This window comes from Pygocentrus nattereri, chromosome 4 (genome assembly GCF_015220715.1).
Source record: "Pygocentrus nattereri isolate fPygNat1 chromosome 4, fPygNat1.pri, whole genome shotgun sequence".
Classification (NCBI taxonomy): domain Eukaryota; kingdom Metazoa; phylum Chordata; class Actinopteri; order Characiformes; family Serrasalmidae; genus Pygocentrus; species Pygocentrus nattereri.
The window spans coordinates 18,666,778-18,691,094 of NC_051214.1; the positions used below are offsets into that span (position 1 = coordinate 18,666,778).

A 24,317-nucleotide genomic window follows, 5' to 3' on the forward strand; every position below is an offset into this window, starting at 1 on the left:
AGTTCAAGAAAAGCCTGTTGGTGAGTTAGGGTTAGGCCAGTCACAGGCAGCCAAACCTCTATGTGTTGTGACATCACAACCACAGCTTACTGGCAGTTTGACACACAACGTACCGGGATCGAGCCTCAGGACAAAAAAGGTGGATGTTCTGGTCTTCTTGGCCAAACAAAAAAAAAGCCATTTAAATTACATTCGCAACATCAGCTGGAAAAAAAAAAAAAACACAATTAGGCTTTGTTCACATTACCAGACTGCAGTGGCACAAATCTGATTTTTGCCCTAATGTGACTCAGAAATGACGTTCTCAGGGCTGTGTGGACACAAGTCCCATCTTTTCAAATCCGACCTGAGCCACTTTCATATGTGGTTGTAGATCAGATACGTATCTGATTTGTGGCCATGAGACCTTACTGTGACGCTCAGATCAGAATTCATGCGCTTTTTCTCCGTCATTCAGCGTTACCATGGCAACAGCACCGAACAGATGTTAAAGCCTACAAATCTCACCTTTTTCCTCCTTCGTCTGGCTCTAATAATGAAGCTGAGAGCTGATCAGAGTTAATGATCTTATCAGCGAAGCTCGTTCTGCTCGTCAGTTTGTGCTGATGACGCAGTGATTCAGTTACGTGACGTTACTGAGCAGGATGAGCTCATGGGGGTCATGACCGATTTAAATCACTGACCTAAACGAGTGTGAACTGTTGTGTCAGTGAGATCTGATTTGAGCAAAAACGTCGGATTTGAGCAACGAGGCTTGTAACGTGAACGTCTAATGTGAAGTGAAGAAGGATTCCGTGAAAGTGCAGCATTTCTCAGGTTCGGTGTAACAGGCGCTGACATGAGAGCCAACTTTCTTCTCATCACCGTCCTGGCTGCTGAGTGTGGAGCATTGGGTTATGTAACCACTTCAAAGATAAATACATCAAGGTGATGGAGTGAGGAAGAAGGCAAGTGTAATGCTGAAAATACTCTGGCACTTGTGTGGTAGCTTTGAAAAGGGATACTTTACCCAAGCTAATCAGAACCAGTGAGCATTATGCAGGTCAGCTAATGCCAACTCGTTCCCACCAGCTTTCCCCAGTCATTCTTGCACTGTTTGGGCAAAGCAGGTCTTAGGACAGGATAAAGCTGGCATTAACACCAGGTATAATTGGGTTCTGGCTGCTTTTCAAGTCAGCACAGGTTTATGGCTCCTAGGCAAAAAAAACAACCACTGGACTAGTCCACCACAGACTGCTAGCTACATTGTCGAGCTCGGCTACTGTCAGAGAAGGCCTTCATTAGGCCTGTTGAGCGTGCATAGCTTATTCACCAATACAATGAAGTCTAACTTGGTGTGACAAAGGCTTGAGGTTCCCTAAATAATGCATGAAATCTGATATGATACTTTGGCAGAGAAGCTAATTTGACGGTCTTCTCTGTGTTGCAGTGTGAAAAAAAAAAAAAAAAGAATAGGGAAAAAGCGAGTTCAAGCTGTAAAATCCCACCACTGATACGCTGTTGTCTAAAAAACAAAATATTGAGCATTCAGGCATGTCCTCTTCATATTGTCCTTCAGGAATACATGGTGGTGCTACTAAATCAAATGGCCATTGTCATAATAATTTAGTGTAATAATACCAAAACAAAATCCAGCAAAGTCCGTCTCCCACGAGCCCCGTGGCCTCGGGCAAGCCTTCGAGCGTCCTTTCCCTCACCAGTGCGGTTCCCCACAAAAGCTTGTTCAATTCTCTTGTTCTTTTTCTTTTTAGATTAAAAGCACCTGTCCAAAATATATATATTTTTCATTTATATATATTGTGGTGAGATGGAGAGTTTCTTTAAAAAAATGTTTTTCCATTTACATTAAAATTTCTCCAAAAGTCTAAAAGGATCAGGAGAGAATGCTGATCTCAGGGTTGATGTCCTGTTTTGAACCTTTTCTACAGTTTAAAATCAGACCCCACTATTGTCTGAAAGGCTGGCCTATGTACAGTGTGCTCCATGCGTACTGGTACGACGACACAGGTGTGAGCCTCTAACCAGCTGAAACACTGCCCGGTTCAGATACATAATATTTATGCTCACCTAGAAAAGGTTTGACCTCAAAACGTGCTACATACTAAACAAACCACACAAGCCTAAAATGTTTTGAGTGTCATTTTGACATCATTGTCCCAGTACGTACAGCGCACACTGTTTCGACAGATCTTCTCGGTTCCTATACCGTACAGCACCTAACACAGCACCTGTGGGGTCGACTACAGGAAGAGAACGCACACTGTCAGGAAGGAAAGGTGATTGCCTGGCCTGGCCTGGTGATGGGAGGTTGCAGTCCAGCTGCAGTGGACCTTCATATGCGGATCTGGTAACCATCGTTCAGGGTACTGAGCTCTGCTGGTTTTCTGTCCAGGGCAGCCGGCCTAAACGCAAACAAAACAAACACATGCAGAATTAACGTCCGTTACATCATCTCCAGAGACAAGATCCTTGCAGAGCTGCTTTTGGGCCATAAACAAAAAGCTGAAAACAGTTCTGCCTTCGTTAGAACAGACCAGAACATCTGTGTGCTATATTGTGTTTTGGCATCACAACAGATTGAAAATTAATGACTTCAGTCATCAAGACAGGGCTGAGGGATAAAAGTGGGAGAGAGAATCAGAATCAAGCTTCACTGGCCAGGTTTGCGTACACATACAAGGGATCTGGTTACAGAAGCCCACAGTGTACAGTATCAGACATTTACATGAAGTAAATAAAAATAAGTAGAACCTATAAACCTTTTCTTGTGCAAATGTGTCCTGTATTTCAACCCCAATTCCAGGAAAGCTGGGACACTGTGTAAAATGTAAATAAATGTAAATAGAACAGAATGCAATGATTTCAAATCTCATAGACTAGATTTTATTCACAATAGAGCATAGAACAAATATCAGATGCTGAAAGTGAGACATTTACCATTTCATTAAAAACACTTGATGGCAGCAACGCATCTCAAAAAAGTTGGGACAGGGGCAACAAAAGGCTGAAAAAGTAAGTGGTTTTAATGAAAAACAACTGAAGGAGCAATTTGCAACTAACATGACTGAGTACTCACATGTACTCACATGACTGAGTATAAAAAGAGCGGTTTAGAGAGGTGGAGTCTCTCAGAAGTGAAAAACTGGGTCTAGAAATTGTGGAACATTTTCAGGAAAATGTTCTTCAATGTAAAACTCTGAAGACTTTGGACATTCCACCTTCTGTAGTACACAATATCATCAAAAGATTCAGAGAATCCATAGAAATCCCTGTATACAAGGGACAAGGCCGATGGTATTGGATGGTCTTGATCTTCAGGCCATCAGACGGCGCTGCATTTAAAACACGCCTGATCCTGTAATGCAAAATCACTGCAAGGGCTCAGGAACAATTCCAGAAATCACTGGCTGTGAACACAGTTCGACCTGCAATGCATAAATGCAAGATAAAGCTGCATTATGCAAAGAAGAAGCCATTATGCAAATGTCAACACAATCCAAATACGCTGCTGTCTTCTTTGGGCCAAACCTCATTTAAAAGGAAAACTGTTCTTTTTGGAAACCATGAAACGCCGTGTCCTGCAGACTCAAGAGGAGAGAGCTTGTCATCCAGCTTGTTATCAGTGCACAGTTTAAAAGCCTGCATCTCTGACGGTCTGGGGTTGTATTAGTGCATTGGTGTGGGCAGATTACACATCTGGAAAGACTATCAATGCTGAACAATGGATGGAGGTTTTAGAAACATCTGCTCTCATCCTTGTACACTGCTCAAAAAATTTACATTTACGGCATTTGGCTGACGCTCTTATCCAGAGCGACTTACAATTTGATCATTTTACACAGGAAGGCCAAGGTAGTGTTAGGAGTCTTGCCCAAGGACTCGTATTGGTATAGTGTAGGGTGCTTGCCCTGGTGGGGGATTGAGCCCCAGTCTACAGTGTGAAAGGCAAAGGTGTTAACCACTACACTAACCAACCACCATAAAGGGAACACTTAAACAACACAATATAACTCCAAGTAAATCAAAATTCTGTGAAATCAAACTGTCCACTTAGGAAGCAACACTGATTGACAATCAATTTCACTGCTGTTGTGCAAATAGACAACAGGTGGAAATTATTGGCAATTAGCAAGACACACTCAATAAAGGAGTGGTTCTGCAGGTGGGGACCACAGACCACTTCTCAGTACCTTTCTGCTTTCTGGCTGATGTTTTGGTCCCTTTTGAATGTTGGTGGTGCTTTCACACTCGTGGTAGCATGAGACGGACTCTACAACCCACACAAGTGGCTCAGGTAGTGCAGCTCATCCAGGATGGCACATCAATGCGAGCTGTGGCAAGAAGGTTTGCTATGTCTGTCAGCGTAGTGTCCAGAGGCTGGAGGCGCTACCAGGCCAGTACACCAGGAGACGTAGAGGAGGCTGTAGGAGGGCAACAACCCAGCAGCAGGACCGCTACCCCCGCCTTTGTGGCCAACCTGCCCCCAGACCTGAATCCGATTGAGCACATCCGGGACATCATGTCTCGCTCCATCCACCAACGCCACGTTGCACCACAGACTGTCCAGGAGTTGGCAGATGCTTTAGTCCAGGTCTGGGAGGAGATCCCTCAGGAGATCATCCGCCACCTCATCAGGAGCATGCCCAGGCATTGTAGGGAGGTCATACAGGCACGTGGAGGCCACACACAATACTCAGCCTCATTTTGACTTGTTTTAAGGACATTACAAGTTGGATCAGCCCGTCAAGTGTGTGACTCCAAATCCAGGCCTCCATTGGTTAATAAATTTCCATTGATGATTTTTGTGTGATTTTGTTGTCAGCACATTCAACTTTGTACAGAACAAAGTATTCAATGAGAATATTTCATTCATTCAGATCTAGGATGTGTTAGAGTGTTCCCTTTCTTTTTTTGAGCAGTGTATATTTCAGCAAGACACAACAAGATCACAACAGCATGGCTTCACAGAAGGAGCGTGAACTGGCCTGCAGTCCAGACCTTTCACCAATAGAAAGTGGTGCATCATGAAACAAAAAATCCAGCAAAGAAGACCCAGGACTGTCACACATCAGACAAGAATGGGAAAACATTCCTCTCCCAAAGCTCCAGCAAATGGTCTCCTCACTTCCCAGACATTTACAGACTGCTGTTAAAGAAGAGGGAAGGCTTCACAATGGTGAACACGACCCTGTACCGATTTTTTTGAGATGTGCTGCTGCCATCAAGCTCTAAATGAGAATGTTTTTCTTGAAATGGTAAAATGTCTCACTTTCAACACCTGATTTGTGATCTATCCTCTACTGTGAATAAAATATGGGTCTGAGATTTGAAATCATTGCATTGTTTTTATTACATTCATTTACATTTTACACAGTGTCCCAAATTTTTTGGAATTGGGGTTGTAAAAGAACATGTAGTGGCAAAAAAAGGATAAGTGAGGTAACAGGTAAGTGGGGGTAATAAGGCAGGCAAGTGAGGTACTAGGAGAAACGCTGGTCTGAAACGGTAATTACAGAGGTTGGAATGTTGAGTGTTACTATATACCATTTACACTATAGACCAATATATTTAAGAAGCGCAGTTGGAATATTTGTGCATGTGTGATATTATATAACTGTTAAAGAGAGTGACGGCTTATGGGAAGGGGAGAGGGAGGGAGAGAGAGGGAGAGGGAGGGAGGGAGGGAGGGAGAGGGAGAGGGAGAGGGAGAGGGAGAGGGAGAGGGAGAGAGAGAGAGAGAGAGAGAGAGAGAGAGAGAGAGAGAGAGAGAGAGAGAGAGAGAGAGAGAGAGAGAGAGAGAGAGAGAGAGAGGTAAAAAGAGCAGAGGGATCCTTGCTCATCATTTTTTAATGCTGCAGGGTTTCCACCTCCTCCCTGCTAGAGACAGGCAGCCCCATCTCACACAACTGGGATACAGAAATTCACTTATTCAGCATTATGACATAACTGGCTTAAAAAAAAAGTCCTCAGAAGTTGTGAGGGGAAAAGGCTGTGCAATGGACTCTTGGAAGTTTAAAACAGTTTAATAACTCATTCTATATATGGCACTGCTCCATGACACCAAGATAAAAAGGCTTCTCACAAAACTTGATTCTTAGATGCATCGCGATGCGGACATGGACAATTCTGAATCGATTCACAAATGTCAAGGATCGATTTTCTAAATTTTATTTATAACGTGATATAGGGTTTTAGGTGGATGAATTAGCAGCATTCATCCATCTGCCAAGCAGTGTCAGAACTTACCCCCCCAACTCAGAAACAAATTACAAACTCCATATACTCCAATATACTGAGTTACTGACATCCTGCTGATATATACTATATTTCCAAAAGTATTCAGTCACCCATCCAAATCATTGAATTCAGGTGGTCCAGTCACTTCCATGGCCACAGGTGTATAAACTCAAGCCCCTAGGCCTGCAGACTGCTTCTACAAACATTAGTGAAAGAATGGGTCACTGTCAGCAACTCAGTGAATTCCAGCGTGGTACCATGATCGGACGCCACCTGTGCAACAAGTCCAGTCGAGAAATTTCAAGCAACAGCAAGTCAGCCACGTAAAATGATAGGGCGGGTCAACACTTCTCCGTCTGGCAATCCGGTGAACGAGTCTGGGTTTGGCGGTTGTCAGGTACTTGTCTGACTGCATTGTGCTGAGTGTAAAGTTTGGTGGAGGGGGGGATTATGGTGTGAGGTTGTTTTTCAGGAGTTGAGCTCAGCCCCTTAGTTCCAGTGAAAGGAGCTCTTAAGGCTTCAGCACCAAGAGATTTTGGACAATTTCATGCCCCCAACTTTGTGGGAATAGTTTGGGGACGGCCCCTTCCTATTCCAACATGACTGATCCATAGATCCAAGGTCCATAAAGACATGGATGAGCCAGTTTGGTGTGGAAGAACTTGACTGGCCTGCACTGAGTCCTGACCACAACCCGATAGAACACCTTTGAATTAGAGCGGAGACTGCTAGCCAGATCTTCTCGTCCAACATCAGCGTCTCATCTCACAAATGCACTTCTGGAAGAATGGTCAAAAATTTCAATAACTCCTAAACCTTGTGGAAAGCCTTCCCACAAGAGCAAGCAAGCATGCAAAGTTTATTTTATACAGTGCTTTTTACAACAGGTGCAGTCACAAAGCAGCTTTACAGAACAATCAGTATTGAAGAAAGGAAAGAAAAATCTGGGTCCAAGACCCCATGAGCAAGCCAGTGGCGACAGTGGCAAGGAAAAACTCCCTAAAGAGGAAGAAACCTTGAGTGTAACCAAGACTCAGGAGGGGAATCCATCCTCCTCTGGTCAACACCGGATAGCAAACATTGTTAGTATAAAGCATTAAAGTACAATGTAGGTAAAACAGTGGTTAATTTGATTAGTTAATGATTATGCAGCGGCGGCAGCAGCAGCATCTAACAGTTGAAGCTGTTATAGCTGCAAAGGGTGGGCCGACATCATATTAAACCCTATGGATTAAGAATGGTATGTCACTCAAGTTCATATGCATGTGAAGCCAGACGGGCGAATACTTTTATAAATATAGTGTATATGTATCAGTGAAAACACTGGCAGCTATGGACCAATGATCTGTAACTTGTTTTAAATGGTAACTGATTGACGGGCAACCATTCAACTTCTGAGAATTTAGTGGTTTTGTGCTTAAAAAAAAAAAAAAAAAAAAAAAAACATGCAACAAAAAACATTTAAAATTCATCCAGACTTCACATTTAGTATAAGGATAACACAACAATCACCACAGCACTGTATTATTTGTATTACTTAAGTTTCTACTTTCTACTTTGAGTTTCTACTGTTTAAGTTCAGCCTTCCACCCAGTGAACGCTGGGATAAGCTCCAATGCCCCTCATGCTCCAGAAGGCTTTTGTGTATTGTGAAACAGCAGTCAGAGAACAAAGTGATTATTTTACATGCTGTGCTCTAAAAAAAGGAAATTGACAGTAAATATAGTTGAAATTTGACTGAACTGGACTTTATTGGATCTGATATTTAGTTGTTGACTGTATAAGATGTTGAAATTCCTACTTGGATACTTCAGTAAACAGTATATGGCACTGAGTCAGGAGGCAAGTTAGACTATTATGGTGATCCAGACCTTTACATGAGGAAACTGTCTTTAACTGGACCTTTTGGATTTTTAATTAAAGACCCCTGCACTACACCAATAAGAGTCCTTGGGCAAGACTCCTAACACTACCCTCACCTACCTGTGTAAAAACGATCACACTGTAAGTCGCTCTGGATAAGAGGATCTGCCAAAGGCCAGTAATGTAAAATGTTTATATCAGTTGGACATTAAGCACTATAAATACATATATGTATGCATATAACTCAGAGATAGATTTGATTTGAATTACAATGCTCAAAGGCCTTGGAGTGAATAAAAACATACCTAAAAAAGTCTTAGTTTAGTAGAATGTATTCTTGTTATTTTACCAGCTGGTTTGGGAGCCTGACTGTGAGAAATAAAGACAAGCTTGCCAGGATCATTAGCATTATAAGCAAGGAAGGCTTTTACTACAGTATGACACAAGCCTTTACATTTACAATGACTTTACGCTATTACCTTCAGGACTATGATGTTGTTTTATGTAGTACTGTGACAGAAGGAGAACAAAGACACATTTCCAACTTCATGGACAATAAAGTTCTATTGTGTTCTATTCTAATCCACATAAAATGGCTTAATAAACTCTTTCTGGGCAGCAAGCTTCAGTTTATATGATGATCATGCTAGAAAGAAACCCGTTTGCAGTTCATCTGCTTCTCCCACTCGCTGAAGCACATTCCCTGTGCTAAATCTCACTGGGAAACCAAGAAACAGCCACACGGCATCAAAGCAGTCCATCACATCTTCTCTGACTGTTACTCACTCGCTCAAACACGCCTTCAGCTCCCTGCACCATTCTGCCTCACCTTATCCAAGTCAATAACTCTCTGTCTTCATCCGAGTACAGCAGTCAATCAGGAACAGACTGTCCAACACCATGAGGTGTTCATACCACCTACAGCCTTTTTCCTACCAAAGCCGGCCTCTTGCAAAACAGTTTAACTCCTTGGGACCACTGGTGTTAAGGGGGCAATTATTTATTTACATAATACTGGTATATGATCCCTAAATGTAACTAAAGCCCAGCAGTGAGGCGCTGATCTTTACCCTCCTCTGCTGTCACTGCAGACGGGCAGGGTCGCCTACAGAGCAGCGCTAGTAGCTGTTAATGAAGTGATGCTCTTTTTATTTGAGGCTCCCATTTCATAGAGCAAGAAAAAAAGGGGCAGGTATAAAAAGAAGAAATGGGATTGGGCACATGTTTTGGCACATGGACCAAAGGAACAGGGACAAAAAAAGCAAGACTCAGTGACTCCAGAAAGCCTGCAGTGATGCCCTTTCTGGCTCCAGCCTGTTCCAGACACAGAGAGACTTTGCTGCTGGGGCACCCAAGGCCCAAAAAGGCACTGTGAGGATGTGTGGGAGTGTGTGTGATATAAACTGAAAAAGCTGGGTGATGCCTGTCCTAAGGAGAAAGGATGCACTCGGACAGGGAGTGGGTGTAGAGCAAGAGCAGCAGCGGCTTTCACACTGGGCCAAATGCCAGAAGGAGACTCCCTGCGCTCTGCGGCTGAAAGGCGTGAGGACAAGAGGACACTGACTGTAAACCTTCTCACCTGTTCTGTAGTAATGCACTTATAAACAAGTTCTAGGCTGAAATAATCACTACCCTGATGATAATTTCCCTTTAGAAATAACTGAAGGGGAATTCCACTGACTTTTTCAAAGTTTCCACATAATTCAACACTGAAATGTGAAGAAAGTAATTCACATTGTTTTGATGTGAAATGGTTTCCTGAAAAAACCTTCAGACTCCTATTAACATTACAGTGGTGGCGGTGGGAACTCAAACACAATATAGTCACTCTATTCACTCTCCAAAATTTCCATTGCAAGTGCCTTTGAGTTTGTGTGTAATGTTAATGATGGTGAAAAATAAGTTTTCTTTGGAGACGATTTCACTAACGAACACCCTGCATGTACCCGCATGGACAAATTTTAAACATATATAGGCCAAAATCTTTTCAAAACCATCATAAAATAATCTCTCAATTATCAGACAATTCATTACCATGTTGTGGTACAACTTTTGTGAGGGAGTATCCAGAGGTTCTGGCTCCCATCATCATCACCGTGAACTAAATTTTGAGTCAACAAGTTTCTCTAGAATAAAGCATTTCACAGAATGGACTTCCACTACAACAGCTTCTTCTGGCCAAACCAAAACTAAGGCCCAGTCCCATTTCACCCCTCTCCACTACCACTGAACCCTTAGCCCACTGTTTTCCCGTTCCACCTTAAATAGTCCAGCAGTTCTGACACCTGAAGCGGCAGAATGTAACTGCTGCACCATTTCAGGGGGAACGGGAAAATCAGATTCTCATTCGACTTATCTGACTTCAGCTTCATATCACTGAAGAATTAGGGGTGGGTGATAACAAATAATTGTCCCCCTCTTTCATAGCTTATGATCCCTAAATGTAACTAAAGCCCAGCAGTGAGGAGCTGAACTTTACCCTCCTCTGCTGTCACTGTTAGCAGCTGTTAATGAAGTGATGCTTTTTTATTTGAGGCTCCCATTTCAGAGGGAAGATCTCAACCACTGCTTGTAACTCAGTAACAAGGGGCAACACTCGAAAAAAAGGGGTACGGGTAAAAATAAGAAATGGGACTAGACCTAATAATTACATTCTTACTAAAACACACTATAGTACAGAGGTCACTAACAGGTGGAGCACGGTCCAAGTCCGGACCCAGATGGTGTCCTATGTGGACCTGGACCTATAACCGATAAACTATGGAGAACTATTTAATTTCGATGGTGGGATCCTAGCTTCAGTTTTGCGGCCCGGGAGACTCACAGACCAATTGCATGCATTCTAAATATCAGACGTGATGCTACTCAGCCAATCAGATCTGTGCATTACAATGAGCACTGAGACTTGAGTGGGTGAGGCCACATAGGGGAGGGACGAAGCAAGAAACAGCAGTCAGAGAAAAAAGTGAGTCAGAGGGAAGTTACTCCACATGATGTGATCTAAAAAGAGAAAACTGGCAGTAAATGTCATTGAAATGTGACTGAACTGGACTTTATTTGATCTGATATTCAGTGGTTCACTGTATAATATGTTGATATTCCTACTCGGCTACTTTAGTAAACAGTATATGGCACCGAGTCAAGATGAAAGTTAGACGTTATGATGTTCCGAACCTTCGCTTGAGGAAATTCTCTCTAACTGGACCTTATTGAACTTTAATTAAAAACCCCTGCTACAGTTTATACACTGCTCAAAAAATAAAGGGAACACTTAAACAACACAATATAACTCCAAGTAAATCAAAATTCTGTGAAATCAAACTGCCCACTTAGGAAGCAACACTGATTGACAATCAATGTCACAGCTGTTGCGCAAATGGAATAGACAACAGGTGGAAATTATTGGCAATTAGCAAGACAGACTCAATAAAGGAGTGGTTCTGCAGGTGGGGACCACAGACTACTTCTCAGTACCTTTCTGTTTTCTGGCTGATGGTTTGGTCGCTTTTGAATGTTGGTGGTGCTTTCACACTCGTGGTAGCATGAGACGGACTCTACAACCCACACAAGTGTCTCAGGTAGTGCAGCTCATCCAGGATGGCACATTAATGCGAGCTGTGGCAAGAAGGTTTCCTGTGTCTGTCAGCGTAGTGTCCAGAGGCTGGAAGTGCTACCAGGAGACAGGCCAGTACACCAGGAACGTGGGGGAGGCCGTAGAAGGGCAACAACCCAGCAGCAGGACCGCTACCTTTGTGCAAGGAGGAACAGGAGGAGCACTGCCAGAGCCCTGCAAAATGACCTCCAGCAGGCCACAAATGTGCATGTGTCTGCACAAACCGACTCCATGAGGACGGTATGAGGGCCCGACGTCCACAGATATGGGTTGTGCTCACAGCCCAACACCGTGCAGGACACTTGGCATTTGCCAGAGAACACCAGGATTGGCAAATTCGAAACTGGCGCCCTGTGCTCTTCACAGATGAAAGCAGGTTCACACTGAGCACGTGACAGATGTGACAGAGTGTGGAGACGCCGTGGAGAGCGATCTGCTGCCCGCACCATCCTTCAGCATGACCGGTTTGGCAGTAGGTCAGTAATGGTGTGGGGTGGCATTTCTTTGGAGGGTCGCACAGCCCTCCATGTGCTCGCCAGAGGTAGCCTGACTGCCATTAGGTACCGAGATGAGATCCTCAGACCCCTTGTGAGACCATATGCTGGTACAGTTGGCCCTGGGTTCCTCCTAATCCAGGACAATGCCAGACCTCATGTGACTGGAGTGTGTCAGCAGTTCCTGCAAGATGAAGGCATTGAAGCTATGGACTGGCCCGCCCGTTCCCCAGACCTGAATCCGATTGAGCACATCTGGGACATCATGTCTCGCTCCATCCACCAACCAGGTCTGGACTAAACACCACCTCATCAGGAGCATGAGCAGGTGTTGTAGGGAGGTCAAACAGGCACGTGGAAGCCACACACAATACTGAGCGTCATTTTGACTTGTTTTAAGGACATTACATCAAAGTTGGATCAGCCTGTCATGTGTTTTTCCACTTTAATTTTGTGTGTGACTCCAAATCCAGGTCTCCATTGGTTAATAAATTTGATTTCCATTGATGGCTTTTGTGTGATTTTGATGTCAGCACATTCAACTTTGTACAGAACAAAGTAGGATGTGTTATTTGAGTGTTCCCTTTATTTTTTTGAGCAGTGTATATAATCAATTTACACCAGCATGGCACCATTATAAAACAATGACATTATTTAGTGTATTTTTTAATTTAATTAATTATTTAGCACTATTATAGAGCTACTTACAGCAGAAAGAGAATGCCTGTTGAATGGAAATGCCCTTGTGTACAGTATGTACAGTGCTCAGAAGTAGTCTAGAGATGCCTTTATCATCATTTGACTTTTTAGAATTATTTTACTTGCTATTGTATTATGGAAAATTTCAGCTACCCTACAACTGATCAGTCAATACTTTGGGTGCCACTGAACAGCAAAGCAGAAATTTCCCTAAATAACCATTAAACAAAACACCTGGGAGGCTAAATCTAAGAGATTTGGTCTAAACATGAGAGGTACGCTTGATTGAAAGTCTCAAAATTTCCTGAACATCTTTCTGAATATTTTAAAACTAAGATGGAGTAATGAATCAAGATGGTAAGAAAATGTCTGAGAAATATTAAAGATACTTTCACAATTCCAAAATCAATCGTACACTGAAGGCTTTATAGAGACAGGAAAGGTTTTGACCTGCCGCCGGCAAGAGACCGAATCCAACAAGCCTGGTTGAGCACCAGTTTTTTAATTAATGAGTAACTCTGGAGATTAATAAAATGAAAAGCCTGTGGTTTAAGGGGTTAAAGAGATTCTGCTCATGCTGCACTGCTCAAAGGCCTAAACTACAAGGACAGTTGGACAGCTGTGTGGTCAGGAGTTTTGTATAAGGCTCCCTGTCAGGTGACATGACAGCTGCCCACTCTTATATCTTCACTGAGAATAATGCATTATTCATGCTCATATCCACGAACCTGACGGCAAGGACATCTTTTCTGACGCTTTGATTCTTTCTTTCTCTCCATCTACTCTCTATCTTGCTGCTGTCGGGACAAAATCTTGTGTCTCAATTTTTCTTGTTTTTCAGTTATTGCTCCATCTCCATCCATCCATCAATCCATTTTCTAAGCTGCTTCTCCGCCAGGGTCGCGGGGGGTGCTGGAGCCTATCCCAGCAGTCTTCGGGCGAAAGGCAGGACACACCCTGGCCCTCCTCCATTTTATATATATAAAATGTACACTGGCGCTCTCCTTTAAAAAGCACTCAGGCTTGCTCACATTTTGCATTGTTGACCAGTACTAATTAGTAAAGCAGGTGACTCAGTATTGTGTTGGTACTGTGTGACACAGTCAGCTGGGTCATGTTAGCCAGCTGGTAAAATCAGCAGATGGAGACTTTTTGCAAAGATACTGTTAGCTAGCATTACCAATGGCTTAAAGCCAGTTTGCTGAATACATCTCTGCAGAGCATCAACTGGACTTTCTATGCCAAGCGCCACTTTCAGCCACTGCTCTCAGTTCATAAAACAAGGTTGAAGTTCTGCTTCTCTTCCAAATTTTCTGTGAAGCCTTAAACGGTGCTGCTGAGGCAGAAAGCGTCAGCTGCTTCGCCACATGTTCAATTAACTGCTTTCTCAGGGTGTTGTGTATAAAGACTAAGCATCACAAGTGGCTGTAGTTCTCCTCTTCACCTCATCTGCTGATGTAAGAGCAGCTATAAACCTCTTCGGCCGCCATGTATTTAGTTAAAGCCATTTCTGCTGAGCGTGCTGTTGGCCCCGCCCTCATGGGATGATTGACAGGTTGGGGGAAGAGTGTTGAGTGTGGTCAAATGCATTTTGACACAGAATGAGGTAAGAATGTGTTAGAGGAGAGTCGCTGTTTCCCATTTACGTCCTCTTTGATGATGCAATTTCAATGCATTAGAGAGTAAAAATGTGTAAGATGATTAAAATGTAATTTTCAAACTGACACCTTTACTGCATAATCACATTTAACATAAATATGCAGTTCTGGAAATACATATCAATTTAAATAAAGCATTGAAAAGCATCAAGTGTGTGAGTGAAGAGCTCACATATAACAGTGGGAATTTGAATGCAAACATACCAATAGATCAATCAATTATTTTACATATTATATATTAATTATGATACTCATATGCTTCCCATCTGAATCCCCCTCTAAAATCATGCCAAAGCTTTTGTGGAACTTTCCTGTTAGCCTTGCTCTCCGTCCGGGTATAAGGAACAGTAATTGTAGGTGTGGACGACAGTAAAATGGGTGGTGTGCTTCTGCTGCGTAGGGAGCCTCAGCCATACACTTCACAATTAACATCTCCAACCATGTGACAAGTTTGAGTAGAGGGTGTTAAAGGAAAGAACCAAAATAGCACCAGTGAGGAAGCGAGTGATCTAAGAACCATCTGTTTGCCCTGAGCTGGTTTAAAAGCCAGCAGTGTTAAGACCTGAGCATGTCTATGGCCACAGAACAAGCTGACTGGAACACAGTGTGGCTACAAGTCTCTGGTACTGTACTGGAGGGATGGAACATCGTTCATGAGTGTGGTATAACACGTCAGTCCAAAATCTCTCAGTGGCCAACTGAGTTGAGGTCTGGTGGTGTGAAGACCATAGCATTTGATTTACTTTAATTTCATATTCATGAAACCTGGTGCTCTGTCAATGGGGGCATCAGTATCAGTCCCCCCCCACCCCGTGCTGCTGCACGGTTTGTGTTCGTCATAATCTAGTCCTTCATCAGTGGTCACAGGATGCTGTTGACCGGATATTTTTGGTTGGTGGACTATTTTCAGCAGTGGAGCTGATAAAATGGACAATGAGCATAGAAACAAGTAGGTGGTCAGAATGTTACGCCTGATCGGTGTACATGCACTAGCTTCTTCTAAGAACTCCGACTATCATGCAATTAATTTCTCTTTCTCCTCTCACTGCATTTGATCTGAGCCGCTTAGAGCAGAGGATAAAGCTTCATCATTACCAGGGTTCAAGCTGTGACAGGACGAGACACAGCATGAACTCTGGATTCATCAGGCAGATTAGTGCACGGACCTCTCACAAAGTTTGACACTGTCCGTTCTGCCAAAATCCACATCTGTCCTACTGCATTCAGCGTGCCAGGCTAATGTAGAGGCTGAGGCCGGCAGTAGTCGAGAGCACTCAGGCTTATTTTAAGCCTTAGGAGCGCGACTGCTTTCTGAATTCCGCTGTTTACAAACAACAGGGCAGAAACAGCGTTTTGAGTAGGGAGACGTCCTGTACCAGTACATGTGCTTCATTCATGGTACCAGGAATTGACAGTTAAAGGACGAATATCCTACACTTTATTTTTATTTTGTTTCCACTTTTATGCAGATACAACTCATTTTCATGTACATGTTTACAATACTGTAGTTTTATGAGAATAAAAAAGTAAACAATCCAGTATAAACATGCCATGTCAGGTTTTTAAGACATTATTTTAGCACTATTCAGGAAGCATGCTTTCATTGATGTATTAATGCAAACCTATTAATTTTATTAAAGCAAGATGAAATATGTCCACATATGCAGTCGTGACTGACGCGGCTTTTTTCTGAATTTATACAAACACCATTTGATTTTATAGTAAATTAGTTTGGGCTGGTTTATGTTTATGAACAGAGACCTACAGATCAATATAGTAAAGGAAACTCATTTGTGATCCTGAGTTTAAAGCCAGTTTTTATTAAACTGAAACTTGGAACTAAGTTGTAAATAAATCTTAAACTGAAACTTTGCTTGTTTGTAAAAAGTGATTTCAGAGCCACTCGGTTCTCCCTGATGGAAACTGTTTACCTTCAGTGTTTTGTGCTTATGATCATTTTAATAGACGTCAGCGTCACTAATTAATGATGTTCTATTAATAGACTGGTTTACCAAGAGAGACACTGGAGGACTTTCATGAAGTGAGTCTTGTTATAAAAATGATAACAGGACATTAGAGCCATAGTGAATCTTTTAATACTTTTACTTTTGATACTTAAGTACATTTGAAGGTAAATACTTTAGTACTTTTACTCAAGTGGAGGTCTTAAGGGAGGAACTTCTACTTTTACTGGAGTAATATTTTACCTTGGGTGTCTCTACTTTAACTCAAGTACATGGTTTGTGATCTTCGTCCATCACTGATCAGTATTGCCCAGGTTACGTTCTTCATACCGTTGACTGTTCAATCTTGTGTTCAATGCTCGGCCAGTCAGTGAATTTTTGGTCTTTTCTGTCGTTTTTCTCATTACGTTCAGTCATTCCATCACTTCTCTGCATACGACTTTTTAATGTCCTTTTCACTTTCAATCCCAGTTTATGAAGCCTTATAATTCAATTGGCAAACTGTGTCTTTACATGCTGATTTGAGACCAGTCTGACTCTTTTATAATGACTAAGATTGATATGGCAAACAAGAATAAATATTCTTAAAATTATATTTAAATCTAAAATGATCATTTTGCAGCACTGTTGCTCTGCCTGGTAAGAAGCTTAGATGCTCTTCCAACAACATTGTAAAGTGATCCACCGAGCAGCTGTCAGCATAAGGTAAGTGCTTATTATACCGCCCCAGTGTTCAACTGCACCAGTGGAGCCAAACGGACGTGATTGCACTGGGTTCCTCATCAACTGTAACATGAGAAGTCCCGTTAGGTTAGTGAGCTCTTAGCAAAATGATCTTTGCAGTGGGTGCCTTCTGCTGTCTGTACTATGGATCAGGCACAAACCCTGTACTTGAGATATCATTTTTATAACAAGACTCGCTTCATGAACTCATTTTAGGTGAAAGTCCTCCAGTGTCTCTCTTGGTAAACCAGTCTTTTAATAGAACGTCATTAATTAGTGACGCTGACATCTATTAAAATGATCATAAACACAAAACACTGAAGGCAAACAGTTTCCATCAGGGAGAACCGAGTGGCTCTGGAATCACTTTTTACAAACAAGCAGCTCAGACTAATTTACTATAAAATGTAATGGTGTTTGTATAAATCCAGAAAAAAGCTGCGTCAGTCACGACTGCATATGTGGACATATTTCTATATTGTGCTCTATTTACACAAAGTTAGGTTAGTTCATCATTTATGTTGAACAGACTCCCCAAAATTTTACGCTGCTGCACTGACGTTGAACCCTGTGCTGCACTGGGTCGGTATGACCAACAGGTCAAAACAAGCTCTAAACAAAGTGACCGCTGGGCCCTGATTGGTGTTCTTGCTTTGTGCTTCTTTCGTTTTGACATGTTACGTTTTTATACACACAGAAACCAAAAGGAACAACAGATTTCTCAAAATGTAGTGGAGGAAAAAGTCAGATATTAGACTTTGAAATGTAGTGGAGTGAAAGTAAAAAGTCGCCCAGAAAAACTTCAGTACAGATACACAAAAAAATACTTAAGTACAGAAATTAATTACATTTACTTAGTTAATGTCCAACCCTGGGATCTCTACATAAAACTTGGAATAACAGCTAACAAAAGGGGGAGAATAGACGACAAAAACAATGAACTAAATTTAATCCACTGTTTTACAACAGAACACAACAGAATGAAGACGCCTTCTATCACCACTCATACAACACCTAACAACCGACAATTAAATTCAAGCATGCCACAACCCAAAATTACAAAGTCCTCTTCAGATTCTCTGTTCAGCGACAGACGGGAATGTGTTAAATATTCCACTCACAGAAAATCCAGATTCAAAAGGCTCGTTTCCAAAATGTTCCCTTTTTAAAAATAACGCTTTGATAGAAGCTCTTCAACTTTTAATTACATCTCCAGGGCAATAATCACCACCAAATAAGATGATGAATGAAAAGATGTCAGCGTTAAATGAAATGACATTAATGGATCTCATGTAATTAACTTCTGAGCCTATTGGCTGAATTGCTAAGTGATCAGAAACAGCAGATGAGCTCATTTAATGCTGTTTAATTTAATTTAATAAATGTTAGTACGCCATTCTGAAGCATGGCTACTTACGATTTGTCCCTTCTGTGAAGGTGCTGTCGTCTTTGGGGGCTCACACCTTGCCGTCGGCGGGGTGATAAGGACTTCCCTCTTGCCCGCTCCTTAATTGGCGACTGGGCGCTCGATGACTTCAGTATCTGCAATGGACGCGCTCATTTCAATACAAACCAGAAAACAGCATCTGGATACATCAGCGTTGTGCACTCGAGTCACATTATAACTCACAACTCCGATTTAAGAAATAAGAATCAAAATATAAGAGATTTTCCAGAGATTTCACCCTGGGGAAAAAAAAACGGATTGAATGAGAAGCGCCAAAATTAATGCAGCAAATTAATAAAACCTTTTTAACCATGTCCTTAAGATCTGCTATGATCTTTACAGCTTTAAATAATGAGGCTCTTATTCTGGAAACTCCTTCAGTCTGAAGGATGGAGCTAAGCACTATATGCAAGTAAAAGACAATATTTAAAGGAAAAAGGCAAAACAACTAATAAAAATAAGAGACTTTGAGAAGAAAGTGGTGCTATTTGGAGGATACAGTGGGCTAACATAACGCACTGGGGTTCCGATTGCTGTACTGGTGCTGGAGTTCCACTCCTGCTCTGCTGTTTCAGCCAATTCTTATACTAATACCAGGCTGGTGCTGATGTGCAGGAGAGACAGGGAGACTGAGTGTTTCTTTATGGGGGAATCGATATGAAAGTTTAGCTCAACCAACTCAACGCCCCTCATTTAACACGAGGAGGTGCTGCTTCACTTCGCAAAGGCTTGGGCCACAATATTGTGACCTGTCTTGGTATTAATGCCACTTTAATGTCGTAATTCTAAAATTTCTTTTCTCTAAACACTGCGACTATTTTATTCACAGTGGCCCTAAAATTCCGTTGTAGTAAGTATGATGTCTAAAATTACTCTCCTTACTTTGGAAGTAAAAACGTTTCCTCGACAAAGTTGGTAAAACCTACGGTGTTCCTTATACAGTTTCCCCGAATTTTCCCATTCCACCTTAAATTCAGCTTAAGCTGCCAGAATGTAAATGTGGCACCATTTAAGGTGGACTGGGTCAATTCGAAAGAGAAACTGACTTGAGCTTCACTGCTTTTTAGTGTTTGACAGTCTCTCATTACAGATTTAACATTACAGGAAACCGACTAAGCTGCTTATAAATGCGAATAAGGACCTGGATAAGAGCCACACTGTATGCAAGTTGTGTCACTAAACTAAAATATTGTGGAAACGACAAACAACAAAGAATGAGAAATCATATTAAATGTTTCCACCCATTTTCCTACTGGTTATACTTTTGTTGCCAATGATTTGCGTCCGTTCTTGGTCGTTGAGAACCAGGGCTTTCGCGCCATGATGGACACGACATAATGGAGCCGCGATATAGCGCCCAGTCTCGAAGATATTTTACTGACACAGAGACCCCCCCACCCACCCCCAAGTCCATCACCACCGGATCTTATTTCATCCTAACAGCGCATTTTATCACAGATGAGTGGCAGCGGTGCCTCATGTGCTCCAAACAAGAGCAGTGAATGAGAGCCTTCCAGTTCACTCTCCACATCACTTCCAAGTGAAGTGGAAGTAAATTCATTATGGATCACTACAGATTAATTATTTTAAAAGTACCAGGTCATCACACGGTGAATAAAAAGAAATCCTGTATAGAAAAGAAGATGCGCTGATAATCATTTTATAACTGCATCACAGCCTCTGAAACCTAAACTAATCGTGAGGTGCCTAAAGATTCACACCCCGAATCTGCTCACCGATGTGCAACTGCTGCCGCACATCTCCTTCGGCCAAACCACTTCCGAACAAACATTCCGTTTATATTATAAAACCGACAGAACTTTCACTGCAGGTGTCGGAGTCTGAAAGTACTGACTATCATCAACTCTGTTCCATCCAAATCAAATTGGATTCCAATCTTTTATGGACTGATGGGGCCATACGCAGTTTACTAAAGCAAACGATCTGCATCTACTTCACACCACGGGGAGTGGAGTCATTAAGGGTTCCCCACGCATCTCCTCTCAGTAACAGCCCTACTAGCAGATAGAGATGAAGACTTTGCCCCTAAAGGCAGCTCATTAGCCTGCTGATGCACATCAGCCTAATCTAGTCTAACCTAATCTAACCTGCCTATTCATTAAAAAAAACAAAACAGTCAATTTCCACATATACCTCTCATGGGAGGATAACAAGCGATGTCTTCAGAGCGGTTGCTGGAAGCTCAGAGGAAGGTTCACTTTTGATATCAACTCAAAACATACTGTATTCACACAAGAGATGCTGGGATTTCAGGATGCGATACATTTCCTGCTTTGAATATGTGGAAAAGGGAGGCATTTTCCTTTCAACATTTCTCCACTGTCAGCTAAACAGTCTAAAAGCAGCCAGTTGTGTTTTGTGGGCTAGTAAGTGTCAAATGTATAAACTTTAAAACATGTTGGTCCATATAGTAAAATATTTTTTTTAACTGGGCAAAGAACAGAAATTCCTCAGCATCCATAAAAAGAAACGTGCATTCCTCATAGACAGCTGGAGTCCAGTTTCCACTCTCTGGTCACGTGATCTACATAAACTATGATGAGTTAGATGACTGCGGTCAGCAGCACGGTTCTGATTTAGGGAAAACATGGCCTACTTTTCATTCCCTACTGTCGAGGACTGTTATAGTCACAGCTATCGATACCAGAACAGTCTGGGGATTTTATTCTTTCTGGAATATTAAGAGTAACGGAAACAGAGATAAACCAAACAGAGAATGAAATACATCTATTCGGTAAAGGACATGTCTGGGTAGATGTGGTCCAAATACCATGGCTGTATTTCACATGAGGGGTAATCTGACCTTAATTAGCACTGACAGCCCAAATGAAGGCGACATGTCGCCCTGCTTACTGTGGGGACTGCAGGGAAATTCACAGCCAGATTCACGGTCACAAAATAAAACACAAACTTCAACAACAGTTAATACTTATGGATACTTATGGATCCATAAAAAGCCAATAAATATAATGGCCATCTAGCATTTTATGAGCGAGATCAGGTCATTAGCTCCCACCAACTTTCATTCCTGTCTGAATGACCCAAGTGTATGAGATGACAACCTGAGCTCCTTCATTCAACTTAAAACTACAGAAAGCATTTACAATTCAAATTAAACACAACTTAATAAAACCTTCTGCAATCTAGTCTGAGCCTAGCAGACGACTGGGTTTCTCTATTCTATCGTAGTAGTTTGAGAGTTTGAGTGGTGAACCGCAGTATATCTGACACTCGCAGTGTAAAAGCATTAACTGAATCTCACACACCAGACAAACAGAGCCTCCTTTTAGGAGCGTTTAAACTGAAATCGGTGCTTTTTTGGTCGTGTTTGATCTACAGTATCATCAATTCACCGTGTTTTCTGAGCGACAGAGCGTTGCTTCAAGTTAGCCAGCTGCTAGAAACAGCTAGGCTGGGAAGCTATAGTGCTCTCCCGCTCTCCAGTGCCTCACAGCTTCCCCGGCTTACTTTCGTTTAAATCAGGGCTGTAACTCACACAAACTCTTCTTTCGTTGCTTGTGAAAACACTAATACTAAAATATGAGTGAGCGCTGTTACAGGGCTGTAGTTGTGAAGATCAGACATGATTTAACGCTGCTAAAGCTGGTTAGGATGTACAGAAAGAGGCGGGTTCGCTGTAGGTCAGTACAGTTACGCCACTCGCCACTCACACTTGGTCACAGGAGAACAGCCGGTCGCTCCACTCAGACAGGGTGTATATAAAACTCCACGTTTCAGACGCTGCTAAAGTATATCTGGAGACTCATTTTACTCCTTGATCCCCTCTCTTTCTAATCATGTTGAAAAACTTGGAAGTGCGCCCTCTCCTGGCGACCACACAGTAGTGCCGCTTTCCTTTCAGTAGAATACGCCACCAGGGCTGTCACTAGAACGTGGAGGTGTGAGAGTGAAATTTACACACAATATAAATGACAACGGGCACTTTCATGTCAAAAACAGAAAAAAAGACAAAAATTGAGATACAAGGTTTTCTTCAGACAACATTGTTTTTATCTAGGGCAGTTATATCGTGATAATTATCATTATTGTTTTATCACACAGCCCTACCTGAGGCCAAGTTGACCACCTGGTGGTTTCTCACCTTCATCCTCATGTCACGGCCGTGCTTCTCCAGCTCCTTGCGCATGTCTTCGCGGCCCTGCCTGCAGGGGTTGAGCACCAGGTACTTCCACTCGATTGGCTGGAAAACGTGTGGGTTGTGAGGCACATACAGGCCAATCTTCACTTTCTTCATGGTGTGCTGATAACGGCGGTATGAGTCCTCGAACTCGAAGACCAGCTCGCTGAGCGTGCGGAAGCTCAGCGCCTTGTCCATCAGGTCAGCTCGCCGGCTCATGCCCAACGTACCGTAGCGGCCATTGCAGTAGACACCCAGCACCACGTGGTGGAAGTGGTGGCCGGAGAACTGTGTCTTGAAGCTGATGGGAAAGCGCTCCACTGAGGTCAGGCCATTGGTTAGGTAGCTGAGGAGGAGGTCAAGGATTCTGTAGCCAGCTTCTAAAACACTGTTAGACCTGGGTCTGTGGTGGTAAGACACCTTCACTCTGACTCAGAATGGCATGGAGTTTTTCTTTGATGCAAGATGCCCATGCATTTGTCCACTCATCTTAGTGTTAAATGACTGGCCGCTTCATTAACACTTGCTCTACATTCAGGTTGGTATGTGCAGGTTCGTAGTAGAAATTCAATTATTAATTTTGCACAAATTATTTTAAAATTAATAAGCAAATTATCTAAATATTTGATTGTGGCTGAGCTTTAACAAGTGTAGGTATAGGTTAAGTGTACCTATACTCAGCATAATGATTGTCATTATCCTAAAAAATTATATCACAGTTTACTTTTCTAAGCATATTGTGGACATCAGTATTTAACACTGACCAACTGCATGTTTCATTATGAAGAGACCATAATTAGTTCTATTTAATCTGATTTACTGCAGTTTATGCAAGTTAGTTCCGGCTACGCGAGCTAATCGGTTGAGAGGCGATCTTACTGAGCTGTTATTTCACCATAACATCACGTTTTTTCACAAACGCTGTATCACTGCGCTCAGACGCCGTTGCTAAGCAACAACTTTGATAACTGTAGGAGACGCTCAAGCCATCTGAACATTTTTACTTCTTACTTTGCCACAAACAGATAACAGACACTTAAGATCACATTTAACTGACAACCGATTTGGTCCGACTCGAAGATGAGACTAAATTCCCAAACTGTTGTCACCACTGAGCAGCTTTTCAGTCGGCAGCTGTGACTGAAGAACAGCTAAACAACCAGGAATCAGCCAGAAATTAACCCAATACCATTCGCCAAACTAAATGTGCTGTAAGAAGCTTTACAGACTGGCTGGAACAAAACAACATTAGTACTGATCTGGAAAAACTGACCAAACTGAGCTGAACCTGATATTGTGCCAGTTTTATGGTTCAGTCTGATTTGGTCAGACTCTGAAGATCAGATAATAAGCAAATAAGTGATGCAAGTTGGGTGCAAAGTGTTTTGTAAATGCCTCATGAATGGACAACTGCCTTTTTGCCAGCTTCCCAGACATACCCTCATTGTCTTTTTCAGCAT

At 42.3% G+C, this 24,317-nt stretch overlaps 1 protein-coding gene across 2 annotated transcripts in view; it reads right to left on the reverse strand.

The window, feature by feature from the left end:
- Positions 1 to 1,427: 1,427 nt before the first annotated feature.
- The window catches only part of vash2 (vasohibin 2), a 45,815-nt gene continuing 22,925 nt past the window's right edge, over positions 1,428 to 24,317 (reverse strand). For both annotated transcript variants that reach the window (XM_017701054.2, XM_017701052.2), the window contains exons 5-7: positions 22,822 to 23,203; positions 18,669 to 18,793; positions 1,428 to 2,402 (exon numbers count right to left, since the gene is read on the reverse strand). In XM_017701054.2, coding sequence (XP_017556543.1) covers positions 2,333 to 2,402; positions 18,669 to 18,793; positions 22,822 to 23,203 — 577 coding nt within the window. In that variant the 3' untranslated portion in view covers positions 1,428 to 2,332. The remainder of the gene's footprint in view (positions 2,403 to 18,668; positions 18,794 to 22,821; positions 23,204 to 24,317) is intronic.